General features: G+C 36.7%; 1 protein-coding gene across 2 annotated transcripts in view; it reads left to right on the forward strand.

Moving 5' to 3' along the window:
• ELL2 (elongation factor for RNA polymerase II 2) overlaps positions 1-15984 on the forward strand; it is a 71378-nt gene that overhangs the window by 9777 nt on the left and 45617 nt on the right. For both annotated transcript variants that reach the window (XM_081054255.1, XM_081054256.1), the window contains exon 2: positions 7502-7549. In XM_081054255.1, coding sequence (XP_080910381.1) covers positions 7502-7549 — 48 coding nt within the window. The remainder of the gene's footprint in view (positions 1-7501; positions 7550-15984) is intronic.

Genomic DNA, 15984 nt, shown 5'->3' on the forward strand with positions numbered 1-15984 from the left:
TGTGCTGTTTCCTGTTTTAGCTCCAATTTTCTTTCTTTCTCTTATTTCCCTGCCTAGATTATTTTTATTACAGTGGTTAAAGTATAATTATTAGGTAGCCTTTGGTCTCTCTATCAGGAGATGTTTTAAAGAACAGAATAAAATGACTTTTTAAAAGTCATAACTAGAAGTTAATAAAATGATATAATACCTCCTATAGTACCTTAGGAAAGAAGGATGATCTATCATGTACAAACCATATACAAATTGTATACCAGGGAAAATTATAAATACTTTACTATTTACTTGCACAAGTGAAAACAAATTCAAGTGCCTGTTTTAAGCTGTAGTGCAAAACCAGAAAAAGTCATCCCCCAAAAAGCTCCCAATTCTTAATTCTCTAGCTTTCAAATGTTTCACATTTTATATAATTATCGTTAAGAAGGGGCAGGTGAGGCTACCATGTTTCCCCGAAAATAAGACCTAATCGGAAAATAAGCTCTGGCATGATTTTTCAGGGGCGCATCCCTTGAACATAAGTCCTAATGTGTCTGTTGGAGCACAACTTAATATAAGACCAGGTCTTATTTTCGGGGAAACACGGTAGCTGTATAAAATGGTGGGTAAGAACACAGTTCTTAAAGTGAGACAGGCCAGGGTTTGAGTCCGAGGTCACTTATTAGCTATGTAACATTAGGTAATTCATAGGATTTACCTTAGAATTGGAAATAATAGTATCTACTCCACAAGGGTGCTCTGAGAATTCCCAGAGGTGATAGTAAAAATCATTATGGTGTCTGACGCATTTTAAGCACTCAATAAATAGTAACCAGTTTGTTATAATTATTTCTTAAAACAATTCCACTTAAAGCAGTCACCTGACGTACCAGCATTTATAGGACGTTTTCTGGTTTTGATAAAGTTCCAAAATTATATTTGACTAAAATTTTTTTTTGGGGGGGTGCTACTTTATCATAATTTATGACACAGCTTAGGTATTCAGATAATATCAAGTATTTAATAAATGCCTTTTGGTTAATTTTAAGTAATCCAAGAATTCTTGAATTTAATTCAGTAATAATTCAAGAGTTAATTTTGAGTTAAGTCAGAGTTCCATGATGGCTTCAGAAGGGAAGCATAAGTTATTTCAAGTATATCTGTAAGCTTAGGGAATAAAGTTAGAAGGATCTCTATAATATGTTTCTGAGAGAAATCAATCTTTTCTAGGCCCAGAATGCTATTTGTTATGTTTGTATATTCACAAAAATCAATGGAGTAAAAGTAACCATAGATTTGATTTATCCACATGGATAAGCATTATGTAAATAATCAAGAGATGGTTATAACTTTTATAGGATAAGTAACTTTCTTTTATTTAACTGCAAATAAACTTGAGCTTTTCTTTCTCTCCAACTCTAAAAGAATCATGTCAGAAATTAATGTTACTCAGTAAAATTAATATTACTTAGTAAATTATATGTTACTTTTATAGTCCTGATATATTGTGAGGAATACTCCCAGGAAATAATGCGCGTAGATTTCTTTGGTCATAAAGCAATTTTTGTTGCAGTAGAATTGGCTTGTAACAGGTGTCTAATGCCAGGTGTCAAGAGTATAACCAAACTTTTGAGCATTTTGGTATTGCTTACACTTTTATTCTGTGCACTTTTATTCTTAAGAATGTCTTACATTTCCTGTGAGATATAAAGGGTTAATTCTAGGAGCTCTAAAAACAGGGAAAGAACTAAGAGTTTAACAGAGACTTTTGACTGCAAAACATCACCTTTATCAGGCTGTTGAAACATTTGTCAAAGGGAGTTTCCCTAGTCAGGCCAATCTGTATTGTTTCCTGGCTGGATGAATATTCCAAACCAGACAATTTTACTAAGATTATAGCTCAACTACTATTCAGTTAAACCCTAGAGTTACTTGATTTTTAAAAGAGCTACTTGGTGCAAATATTTAATTAAAGCTGAAAATCAAACGCTGAAGCCCTATTGAAACTCATTTATAGTGGGAATGTACTTAGTAAGTTAAACATTATTTTAAAACATGCCGTGTAGTGTTTGGCCACCTATAATTACATTATCTTTTAAAATTGAATTGCATTTTTAAAATATACAATGAGTTCAGGTCATGTTTGTGCAGTGAAACTTAGGCTTAAAAATATTTAGACAAAAAACTAACATGGATGAGACATTTGTTTAAAATAGTATTGACTTTTAGAACCTATTATTCCTGGGAGTTATCCCATTAACACAGAAGCATAATAAGTTGTATAGAGTTCTAGCTGTCTCCTTTTGCATTTTTAAAAAAACATTCAAGAACTATAACCTAGTAAAATCTTATCTAAAATTAGGAAAAAATCAATAAAGCACTTAAGGTTCTCTTAGTATTGTATCTCTTTAAGATGATAAGTATCTCTCTAAGATGTCAGACTTCTTAAAGGAGTTTTGCAGTAACAGTGATCTTAGTTTGTCCTGTTTGGATTAGCACCCACAACTAACTATTCCATAGATGAGGGTTTTATTATCTTTTTCAAAAGAAAAATGCTAACACCAATATTTATACACGTTCCTTTATTATGCCTGGTTTTTATAGCAAAACCAAAATATTTTTAATCAGAAACTGAATTTTGGAAATTGTAATGATTGTATGAAATTCATTTTCCTTGGAAACAAACTGCCAGAAGAATTGAATGAGCATTTAAGGACTTTGAAATGTTCAGCCCTAGGAGGTAACCTGCTACAGAAGCAAGGGAAGGGAAGCGTTCTGTATTTGGGATTCAGGGGGCTGGATCTGAGGTTCAGCTCTGCAAATCAGTAGCGTGGTAATCCTGACCAACTCGTTCCTGTCCCTCTGAAATGGAGGCGAATGACGCCTTCCTACCACCCAGGACTGGTGTCAGGAAGCTCACTTGAGACTATGAGTATAAAAATGCTCTGTGCATTATAAAACTGTGTAAACATTTTTGTTGCGAAATCAAGCAATACAGAAAAAACTATAAGCATGTATGGTTAGGTTCTAAATTCAGGTGATGAGACAAAAACTGGATAAAGTAAAAATTACTCTTATAAAGTTCCTAAATTGATGTACTGTTTTATCTATACAACACAGCAATCTGTAAATTATCTAAGGTACATAGTGTGTACTACATATATAAAGAGAACATGGCCAAATCATTTTATAAAACTTTTCTTTAGCTGAGCATAATGTAGATAAATACTTGTGAGTTAAATATGTGTTAGACTTTTCTGTATTGTAACAACTAAGAATAAAACAACCTATGAAAAAATACCCCAATGTGGTAGAATTATAGACACGGACATCTGGAAAAACAGTAGCTAACAGGAGTTAACTCCAAGTGGGCATAGTTCAGAATTAGCAAAATGGTGGCAGTTGTGTTTTGTTTGGACTGAAAAAGGTTTAACATTTTAAAATTTGAATCCTTTCTAGGTTGGGCATTCCTTCTCTAGGTACTCGCCATCCTAGTTGCTTTACCCGTCTGTCACGTTTACCTGCCTTGCGTCCTTAACCACACTGAGTCTTTGATTCCTGATTTATCCAAAGGAAGGCCTAGCTGAGGAAATTAAACTTGAATGTCAAGTAAATGATTAGCATGGGTAGGCAAAATGTGTTTGGGAAGGTATGCCAGGTTGAAGGAACAGGAAGGCAGTAGAAGAGAATGTTTCCAGAACAAACAAACAAACAAAGGTTAACATGGCTGAGCCACAGTTGGGAGGAAGTGGAAGATGAATTGGTTGGTCCTGTAGATGGAGGGCCTGTTTTCTATGTGGAAGAGTTTGCTTTGCTTTGATGAAACCCCCTGCAGGCTGTGTAACATGCCAAGAGTGGTGTCTGAGAGCTGCTGCTAGCTCTTTGAATGATGAGCAGCATTTGGAAGGAATTGAAAGAAGGAAGGAAGGCCTTTATCTAGGTGCTTAGTGATAGGGGCTTTCAAAGTAGAGTCTAAGAGCTTAATTTGACAGACTCTGGGGCTGACTGGTCAGAAGTAATGATTGGGAGCCCCCCAGCCACCTTTGCTTCATTTTTCTTTGCTACATGATAGTCAAGCTTTCAGCACATTTTATCACTCTTCCTTAGGAATGTCTGCTCACTAGCACCAACTCCTGTTGGCTCCAGATGAAGTCATACTAATTGAATTGAGGCCTTTATCACCAGACTATTTCTAAATAAAACGTCCCCTGGAACTGATCTCTAAACCTTTTCCTAGCTCCAATCCATGCCTCTCCATCTTTCTTACACATGACTGAAAGAGCTGCTTTCCCTTAAACACTTCTTTCAGCAACTCACTTTCTTATCCCCAAAAGTAAGCGAGCCTCCAATTGTTTATTCTGTAAAAGTCAAAACTAAAGGTCCTCCCTGAGGGGGGAATGGAGGGGATTAGGGTAGGGTTATTTCACAGGGTGATAAACCTTTTGAAATCCCCAGCCCTGAAATTTAAATTACTGTCTTTTTTATTCTATAGTGGATAGAAGCTAAAACTGAGGACAAATTTTGAGGTCAAGGAAAGATTAGGCAGGGATCTCCAGGTCCAATTCTGATCCTTTGTGTAGTATTTCAAGAGTGAAAGAACTCTGCACACAAAAAGATCTGCCCTCTGCCCACATGGTACCCATTCCTGTCTCTCTTTTTTGTTCAGGGGACTCTCCCCCCAGGAGTTTGTCTTTTCTTAATTGCTACCCAAGATCCATCTTTTCCATAAAACCTTTTTGGCTTTTCTAGTATCTCTTCTAACCCATATCCTTCTTTCCTTTTTAAGAGTTCTTACTGCACCTCCTGGTAGTACGTAGCCTAGTATTTTATCATTCTCTAATGTTCCCCACTAAAATGTGAACTCTCTGGAATGAAGGATTAGGCTCCCACATTCTTTAATCTCACAGCAGCTGTGTGTGGAGCACACAGGTTGTAGAAGAAAAGCAGCATGACAAAATAGGATTGAGTCCTGGGTTCTGTTCTCTGCTTAGTTATTAATGGGACACATTGCCTATGGTGGGGGGGGGCATTCACTATATTATTGCTGGATTCAGAATAATGTGATTCTAGTGGTCTGTAATTGACTAACAGAATATGATAGGGATGGGAGGAGAAGAGACTATAAATGTAAGGTTAGTAGCCCAGAGAACCAAAAAGAGAAGTACCCTTGCCAGAAAAGTAGGAAAGAAGTGCCAGTTTGGGGGTGGGGTGGATTTAGTGTTTGCCAGTTTTGCTGTCATTGAGAAGTTCTACAGCACAATGTTTTAGGCAGTGATAAGTGGCAAGTTGTGGAGAAGTGCAAGGTGAGAAAGGGAAGAGATGCAGCGTCAGCACCAAGTAGGCAAGATGAGCCTCTCGGAGGGAGTGGGTCTAGAAAGGGGAAAGGGAACGGCACTAACTTTTGAAATGAAAGGCATGGGAAGGCTGGTGTCTCTGTGTAAAGGGAAGTGGTGATATCCAGTGGACCAGTGAGCCATTTGAAAATTGAGAAAAGTTAGCATTTGTTTCACCAAGAAGAATTAATGAACTTGATAATTTCAAATTCCATTGTGAAGCTGAAGACAGCTTCTGGGTTTCCAGGAGTAAGGGAGGAAAGTGTAACTAGCCTCTGAGATGTACAGTGTTTGTGATTTGAAGGGAGAGCCAGGAGGTGTGAAATCCGGAGCCTGAACCTGTTACCGCAATGGTATGGCCACCTCACTTACAGGAACAGGGGCTCCCTGGGCTTCTGCAGGCACGTTGCCATTATTTCAGGAAGAAGTTTGGCTGTGGCAGGTAGTTTGGGTGGGGTTTTCTCTCTAAGAAAATTCAAGTTAGCATTAATCTATATTTTATATTTTCATAAAATACCACGAATTAGAATGAATCACTATTAAAAATTATTTTTAAATTTCCAGCATTACCTTTCTGTGTTCCTTTTTTTTGTTGAGGTACACATTATCAGTATGTATTTCCTGTCTCCATGCATTTTAAATACAATTGCAGGTTCAATTTGTCTTTTTGATTTGTGTTTGTTCACATAATCACATTGTTTTTTACAGTTAATTAGATAATTCAAATCCTATCGTAGGAGGGAAATCCAGGAATGTTACCTTGTATTCTTACCTAGATGCTAATGTCATGCGCTCTTTCTCAAAACTGATATACATTATGCATTTCTGTTTCTTATGCTGGATAACAATTAAAACCTTACTTAAGCTTCAGGGGAAGAAAACGTAACTGTTGTATTATATTGAAACTTAAAATTTTCCTGGTTTGCAAAGTTTTCTTAACATTATACTGTCTTCCCTTTTTCAAAAACCCACTTCAAGAAACGAGTTTGTTAGTAGTACTTGGAGTCTGCCGATAAGTCTGAAGTTAAAAATGGTCATTGTAGGGTGTCGAAACAATGATAATAGTATCTGTTATGTTTTCTCCAAAAGGATGTTTATTCATTTATATAAATAAATAATAGAATGATTTATGCTACCACTTGATTTTATATTCAGGTGATCTATCTTTTAGAGACGTTCTCTTCCTTGCCTGATTTCTCTTTAGTTAATTGTAATCCTGATTAATACACCTTTAAGTCTGCAGAGAAGTTTTAGGAGGTAACTGGAAGTAGTAGGTAATGTGCAATGTCTGAAGGGACGGAGGGGGTACAGGGGTGCCTACCTCTATTTTTATTGGAGGTAGAGATGAGACCAGAAACCACTGTTTCTGTTTTTGCGCCTTGGATTTGGATGTAAGGGTGTGAAGGATAGTTTACAGGCTGATGTGTTATAATTATTACCCAAATCTGATTTCTCCATGAATTTCTGTTAACGATTTGGAAAAGCGTTTCCTTAAAAAACCATACCTACTGACTTTGGATACAGGAAGCCATGACTGAGACTATGGTAGATATTTACAATTACAGCTTCTAAATATACAAATCTATGATAAAATATTAAAGCAATGAGAGCTCATAATAAAACAAAACACAGTTCTAAAAATTACATTCTCTTGGTGAGAATGTTGTGGGAAACTTTTTGACCCTCAACTGAATATTAATCTGCAGTAAAATGTGAGAAAATGGAAACCACAGTTCACTCTCAAATACTTTACTTTTATATTTCTTTAAGTTTTAAGTATTTCTTTAATTTTACATTTCTGGCATCTTACTAAGAGTTTTGCAAGTTCTTCCAATTATCTCTTCCCTGTCCCTACCTCTTTCAAAAACATGAAAAAACTAAACGAGAGTATGTTTTTTTCAATGTAAAATCGAATTGGTATACTAATCATTTTTTGCCAAATCATGTCAGTCATTTTCAAAACCCTGATTAGCTACACTGCCAAAAGATACTTTTGATTGCGTGATGCAGAGAAATGCAACTCTGTTCCGCAAGGCCTCTTAATATGATGATACGTAAACCTAAGTATGTATTGAAAAGATACTTTCACAAACTATAGCACTGACCACATGCACAGATTTAAGTTTAAATATGTCATTCTGTCTCACAGTAACCAAGTTTGACCTGTTTGTTTCTTATGTTTCTTTTAACAGAATGTAATTCCTTTTCGACCTTCAATTCAGTTCCAAGGTCTCCAAGGGGTGAGTATCACTCTTATTGATTTAGCAAGAAAATTAATTTTTCTTACACACATATTTAACTCTTAAAATTTGTTTTCACTTATGCCTCAATATGCTGTCGCTCATTTTGTGAGCTTTGTGACTCAACATAAATTTCTGGAACTTTGAAGACGCTTGAATTCTCTTCTTGATTTATTTAAAAAATAATTCAGATATACTTGAGAGTCCTTTTTTCCAAAACATAGATAATTGCATTTTTTTAGCCTTTTTATTGAAGTATAACATAGTTCAAAGTACTATGAGAATATGTTTTGTTTACCACAATTAAGTCACAAGGAATTACTAATTTCGAGAAAGTTGTGATTATGTGATTGTTGTTTCTATTAAACTTTGCTACCTGTTCACTTAATTTCTTTGATTGTACATACTAGGCAATTAAACGTATAAATAGAAAATTGAGTTTCCAGTACACAAAATAAAGAAAATATCATGTCAATTTTATTGCTGCATTTAAAAACGTAATAAATGATAATTCCTAATAAGACGCACCTATGAATTTTGTGTTTATAATAGATGATAAGCTTTACAGTAAATGTCAGTATTATTTATTACTATTAATATTAATAAATAGACTCATTCCTTCACTGAAATTAGTATGCATTTCTGAATTTGTCTCTATGCTTGTTATAGTATGGAGAGGTGGAATATCTGTAAATGGATTTTAAAGCTATAAAGACAGCTGAGGGTGAAGATTATACTTGTCCTTACTCTAAATCTACATACTTGTGACTTTGTATTATGTTACAAAATGCAAAAATTCAATGTAAATGCAGTGCTTCTAAACTTTATAACTTGAAAACATTTCAAGAGTCAAGAGAGTAATTATTATTCAACATCAACTAGGAGTACTTTTAAATCTGTATAATACTCACTTGAAGGAGATGTTTGTGTGTGGATGACAGAGCTTTTCTACATGATAGCTTTACAACGAAGGCCTTTTCTTCTATCCCAGTTACTGAGGGTTCCTGAGTGGGATCCTAATTGGAACAAGCATTCTCCTAAATTTATTTTTTAAAGCTGTTTAGGTAGTCTGTAGCTCATGCTGATTCTGTTTGTATTAGTTTCAGTTGTTTACTTAAGGCTTCTTGAGTTTTCTGGAAAATTTTAATGGCATTAATAATATCTAAAGGGATGTTCCAGAGACAGGCCTAAGTCCCTGAGCCCTGGAGGGCTACATAGATTCAGTAAAGGGTTGTCTGGGAGGAGAGGGCAAGACCTAAGAGAGAAGAGTCCGCTTGGAGCTGCTTTTCCCTCACTAGCAGCTGTCACCTTGTTTGGACTCTGCTTCTTCCCTTAAATTCTCTCCTTCTCCCTGTTGGGACATGGAGGGTAGGGCAATGCCAGTGAAGGACATTTTCTTAGGGGTTTTTAGGAAGCACCAGATTAGACTGAATAATGAAGAACCAACATGTGCAGGCTTTCAGTCTTAAAAGGAATATGATCAAATATATGGTGATGGAAAGAGAACTGACTCTGGGTGGTGAACACACAATGTCATATATAGATGATGTATTACAAAATTGTACACCTGAAATCTTTATAACTTTACTAACAATTGTCACCCCAATAAACTTTAATTTAAAAAAAAGAAAAGGAATATGGTTTTCTCTGGCATACCAGTTTCCCCCAGGCTGTAGGCACCATTGCAAAGCAGGCAGTTTATATTTGAGACCTGGGACATCCTTTTCTGAATTCTCCTACCTACTTACCCCAAGCTTTCCTGTCTTGTGTGTCCAAGCTTCCCTAGTTTATCTTTGCAAGCTCTATTGTTTTTTCCTACTCCATTCTTGCCTGAGTATAGTTCACTGTTAAAAGTAACTTAAATATAAATGACTGATAGCTTTAAAATCTTAATGGGTATTTGAATTTTAACAGATAAGCTTTTTAATGCAATTGTATTGTTATTGGATTTAGTAGAGGAGAAAGTGGAGGGGTGGGTGGGAAGGAAGCTGCGGACTGAGGGCTTTGGAATATTGGCCCTACCTTGCTTACTTTGGGTTCTGTCTCCTTGACCCCCACCCCCACCGCAGTCCCTTTTTTATTATTCTAACTGGGAACAAAATATATGGACTCAGCATTGTTTCAGAGACTGCAGCTGCATTCCATCCACCCCTCCCCCTTTCTCTTTGCCGAGCTCTCTCTCACCAGCCCTTTGGGACTTAGTAAAAACAAAGAGTCATTACAAGGGAGAGAGTGGGTTGGCACAGCCCACAGGGAATATGCAGAGGCCCAAATGTGAGGGTCTTCTGTACAGTACTCCTCTGTTTTCTCGAGAGCCATAAGAATTTAACAGTGCCTGTGCTGATAGCTTCAGAAACCCTGAAGAAGTATGCTTACAGAGGTTCCCTATGTGGAAAATGTGTAGGACTTTAAAATGGAAGGTTTAAATTTAGATTTTCCACAAAAGATACTTTTTCTTACTGAGAACTTTGGTCGTCTTTTAATACAGTGTTTCAGAAACTATGAAAGTTTTCCTAGAAAGGATTTGGTAAATCTAACAAAATTTACAGTTTTTACATCAAAAGTGATTGAAAATATATAATTACCATGCTAAGATCATATGTAGACATACTTGAAGTATAACGGAAGTATTGTTAAAACATCATTTTGAAAGTAAACATTTAGTATTAAAATTATATCCCATTTCCCTGAGGCTAAGCAATGCGTGGTTATACTGTTCCTTGTTACTAATTATAGGATTTTTTCCCCTCAGTAATGTCTTTAGAAGGTCAGAATTTGGGTCTTGGCAGGTTAGCTTTTAAGCATATTTACTTTTGTGCCTGAACATGTTCTCTTAGGTTGAAATTTTCTTCTAAATAAATGTAGGCTGGAACATTAAATAAAGTATAGCAGTATGCTGTTAAAGAGTAAAAAAAAATTCTGAGAATCATTGATTTCCTGGATTTTTATTGTCACAATTGGGCAGCAGCTTTTATAGCATAAAAAGTGTAAATTGTGTCTTTAACAATTCATCTCACCCCTTTGCCTTAGTGAAAGAAGGTGCTCAGGAAATTGAATGGTCATGGTGGCATTTGATAAAAGGATTCAGAAAGAGGAGGAAATATCAATAGGAACCCTTGGTTGTGATTTCTAAACTCATGAATATCCGGAGCTGCATACATCAGCCAAAACAACGCCGTGTTGGTTTTGAAGAGTAGGGCTCAACCAGTTATCCTCACAGGCTCTAATCCATACTTAGGCTCCTTGTGACCGAAGGTTTCCTGGGATAATACATTTCCATAGAGCATTCTAATTGAACAGAAAAGGTAGCTGGTAACAGCCACAGGGGCTACCGTACTGAGGTGTTCGAGGTGCAGCATTCAGAGGATGCATTGGTATAATGGGCCTGGTTTCCAACAGCCACATCTTCGTTGTCAGGGAAGCTTCACACTAATCAGAATAGTTCTGTCTCTTATATTTTAACTGGATACTGAGTATGTGGCCGGTGAGAATTTTACCAAAAAGTGTGTTCCGGTGAAGTTTTAAAAACTAAATCCTGTATTTTTATGTTTGCAAGTTTCTTGTTTAAAGACGCAGTGACTGGACTCAGAGCTGTAACTACAACTCTGGGTCTCCACACCGGGGGAAAGTCTCCCCGCTATTACTGCACACGTTAAAAGGAGAGGTGCTTACAGCAGGCTAACTCGGTCTTTTCAAGTAATGGAAGTTGTTGCTGATGCAGTTCTCTACTAACATGATTGTTTTTCACAGTAAACTATAAACGGGTATCTAATCAATAGATGTGCTAGTAGGTTGCTTCTGCTTGTTTCTTCTTTATTGCACATTCTTTCAGCCCTTACTAGCACCAAATACTTTGCTAAGTGCGCAGTGTACAAAGATACAGGAATGGGTAAGACATTGGATCCGCCGAGGGGCACACAGAGTCTGCCAAACACAATCAGACTAATACTCAGAGAAGAATTAATAATGTAGGACTTACCTAGAACGCTCCATGGGGAACTTTCGCGGAAACAGGACTGTCAGGAACAAGGCTTATTTGTGTGTTTCTGATTGATATGAATTAGCACTTTAAACAAAGGTTTCAGAAGATGCAAAATGTTATATCCTGGTAATAGGTATGTAAAATTCCAGAAAACCTATTCAAATCCATGTACACACACATACACAAAAAGAGATGTGTGGGATATTTACAATTCAGATAAACTCTGAAATGGTAAGGATTCCCACAAGAAATAAAGGCCACATCTCTGGTTTGTGGTGGCTTTGCAGAGTGGAGTTGCCTGCAGCCCCAGGGACTCTTGGTCAGGGGCTGATTGTCCCAGGACACTGAGACGCAGTGTTAACTTCGTCATAGTAAATGGGACTCCAGACACCAGTATTAACTCAGGACTTGTTACAAGATTGTCATTCCAAAATTCTTTGTCATTTAATTGCTTACTTAGACTCAGCAATTCCAGAGCCTTTAGAAAATAGAAGTTGGTTTTGCATATCTAATATAGAAATTATTTTTGAGAAAAGGACTGAAAATAGAAAATATTTTCTTTAAGTACCGTGTAGTGTCTCCTGTAAAATACTAAGTCACACACACTTTTCCAAGAATAAACAAGGAACAGCCAGCCAAACAAGTTTTAAATGTATGTCTTTCTAAAAGGCACAGTGACTTGAAGACTTAATCAGCATTTAAACGCTGACTTTAAAGGCTTGAATAATGCTATAAAATGCCTGCAGTGGAGTCACTAACTCTAAAGAACAGAGGTTGGATTTGCTCTCTCTCTCTCTCTCTCTCTCTCTCTCTCTCTCTCTCTCTCTCTCTTTCTTTAGCTTCCACATTTAGGAAAGCACTCAGAAATTTAAAAAAATTGTTTTCTTTTGGAGGGCTGGGGAGAAGTTGGACCTGAAAAACTAAATTATACGGTCTTTGAAATTAGTAGGCAATTTCAGCCCACCTGCAAATACTTCCTGCAGACTACCCTTCTCTAACCTACTTGATACCTGGGAAGCAAAGATAACTATCGGCTTGAAACAGCAGCAGAGATAAAAATAAATCCCCAGCACCGCCATTCCATCTCAGATGCTGTGCCTGCGCTCTGCCTGCCTCCCCTGCTGTTTCTGGCTTGGCTGGTCCACCGGTGCTGCCAACAGTTGTGTTTAGTCAGTCTGCTCAAAGGTTCCTGACTAACAGCTACCTTTACACACTCAGCTTCGACTGTAATTAATACTAGAAGGATGTTAAAATGATATCCTTTCATAATGGTAGTTCTGTTTTAATTTTTTAATATTACAGTTGTTGACATGTATAGATAACATTTTAATATTTGCATGGAGTTACGACTCCTTAACCACATGTTGATTTACTAAGGGATTAATAAAAGAATAAATTGCCTAATTTGAAAGAAATACTAAACTTTGATATATATCAAAGATTATAAATTATAATTTTATGTATAGTGTATAACATGGAATTATACACATATATGTAAAATCTCACATTTGGCCAGAGGAATAAGCTGGCATTCTGGAAACTCATATTATCTCAAGCAATAATTGAATCATAGTTTGAAGCCATTGTAAATCGACCAACTTCTTTATTTTACGTTGCCCTCACCTTCGCCTTCCTTTTCTTTCTGCATAAGAACTAGCTGTGGGAGTTTCCGAATAAGGAGAGCAGTGAGCTAAAGTCACCATGCATGTCTTCACATTGTGGCCAGGTACCACTATAGGCACCAGTGACATAAAGGGGACCCAGCCCACCTCCTGCCCTGGAAGAGTGCAGGATGTTGGAGTACGGCAGAGTGACTTTCTGTGTTTGTGGTGCCTGAGAAAACTATCTCCAAGTACACTCTGCCCACAGCCTTATACAGGCACCAGAATGAGCTACAGGCAGGACAGGCCTCCCGAAACATGATCAGGAACAGGAGATGAAGGCAAAACCATCCTGCTCTGTCCTTCACCAAACTGTGGTCACTTTGGAAAGTAGCGAATGGAACTATGATTGAAATCTGAAGCCGCCACAAATACCATAAAGTGCATTCTTAGCAGTGAGTTAAATGTACTGTCTTCATTCAGTAAGCATTTCTGAATACTCACTGTGTACCAGGCACCACAGCAGTGTATAGACAGAGGTAAATAGGACCTTGCAATACCAGCTGTTGTTCCTAACTGACATCATCTATTTGTCAATAAAATCTACCATGATGGTTTTGCTTTCTTATTTCCCATCCAAAACAGACCTGTGAAGTTGAGTAATTTATGTTACAGAAATTGTCACTTTAATAGCACTTATTATTTAAGTGATAAGTAATCTTTTATCATTCTGTAACACCTATGGCTCTTATAGCTAAACCAACCCTAAGTTTGAACCATGACCATCATTTAAGTACCCTTTGACCTCTTACTATATGTAAAACCCTATCCTAGGCATACAAGATGAGCTTGTAAGAGCTTTATTAAAAAGAAAAGTCAACATTTAAAGTAGGTGAAACAATTTAGCAGAATATGTCCAAGCCTTATATCTTATTTCAAACAGTATTTAAGACACCCACACAAAAATGCTATATGTCGTTAATTTCAAGGTGTGTTTCCTTCTTAGCATTTTACGTCTTTGAAATTGGAATGCATCTCGTTCTCAGTGACATCTTAGTATTGTGTTCTAGCTTGTCAGCATTTTATGTTAGGCAGTGGTACATAGAATCATGAATAGTCTCATGATTGCTGGCATCTTAGATTCCATAAACTACAGCAATGTAGGGGAAGTACATAGAGAGTTCCTGTGTTCTGCAGTAAGATCTTATTGAAATAGAATCTTTCCAAAAGTTTTATTTCCTGACCCTCCCCCTGACCAGCTTGTTTGTTAGCCCAATATGTTAGATAATCTGGAGAATTTACAGTGAAGGTATATTTTTATAACATTCTTGAATTGTGACTTAAACTTTGTAAAGGAACAAGAGTATAGAATTAAAATGTTCTCAAATTTGTTTTTAGGCTAAAAAATCTTAACTTCTAAAAGTAACCTGTTTTGAAAACAAGTTTAGAAGAGAAGAGTTTTACTGACTTAAAGACTCTAAAAGCCCATCCACAGTCTTGCTTTGAAGCTAATAAATGTGCCCTTATCAGGCTAAGAATTCTCAAAATTAACTAGCCTTATAATTTGTACTATATGTAGCATAAATGCACAATTACCTATTCTATTATTTTGTATATAGATTCTAATTATTTTTCAATAATTACAGCTAAAATTTATTAAATCTTTTATGCTGAGAACCCTATATAAGCACTTTACATTTATTTTCCTCGTGTAACCCTCACAGGAATGCTATAAAGCAGATACTCCCATTTTGCTGATGTGTAGACTATGGCTCTGAAGTTAAATTACGTGTTACTGCTCACACAATTAGTGAGTGAAGGGGAGCCTGCCCTCAAATCTAGGCATCAGATTCCAGAACCTGTTCTCTTTACTGCATGGATCCACCTGCCTATAATAGACGTTCAGGGAGCATTTTATTCATTCTCCCATTCACATAAATATTTGTTGAGCACCTCCCCACCTAGCAAGGGGAAGAAGGATGGTCAGGAAGGAAGGTCTCAGAGAAGAAGTAATGTTTGAGTTGAGGTTTCAAGGATTACCAGCAGCTGGAAGATCAAAGGAGGAAAATGCTTTTTCAGCCCTATAATTCAGCATGAGCAAAGTGGTAAACAGGTGTGGCAAATGTTCCCACTTTCTTAAGGAATTTGAATTTCACCTTGGAGATCAGTGCTTCTTATTTATAAAATCTCCCTGGAGGTCTATGATGAGGTCTGGAAATCTGGGTTCACTATCATAAAGAATATGATAAAAATATCATATGTTTAGGTACTTGTACATTCTTTTCTCAGGAGAAGGTTCCTAACTACCATCATTTTCTGAAAGGGACCTCTGATCTCCCAATAGGGAGTAGATACAGTAGATGCTTTCAAACACATTTAGAAACAATTCACAATAAGAAAAACATTTTATTTTGTGACACTTTACACATATCAGTGTGTACATTCACATAGCTAAAATGAGTTTCACGGCACAAAATTTATCCCCCATCAATGTACTCTAATAGTTTCTATTCTACTTCATTTAAAAAGAATCCTGGTCACAATCCACTAAAATAATGCCATGAGCTTCCAAGGGTCAGAATCTATGATTTGAAAAACACTGGAGATTATCATCTACATATTTAAAACTTTTTAGCCAGGGAGTCATATAGTCAGATTTGCATTTTAATGTGCTTATTCAGCAGCTACCTTGCCTTAGTTATTCCTTATTCATGGGAAAGAAGGAAAGGGAGGAGTCAAGGATGGCTCCATATTTATGATGAGCATTTGGTTGGATGCTGAGGCCATTATTCAAGATATGAAATAGATGACAGAACAGATTAAGGCAGCAGACAGGGGTTGTGTTTGGTTTA

This window comes from Rhinolophus hipposideros (assembly GCF_964194185.1).
Source record: "Rhinolophus hipposideros genome assembly, chromosome: 7".
Lineage (NCBI taxonomy): Eukaryota > Metazoa > Chordata > Mammalia > Chiroptera > Rhinolophidae > Rhinolophus > Rhinolophus hipposideros.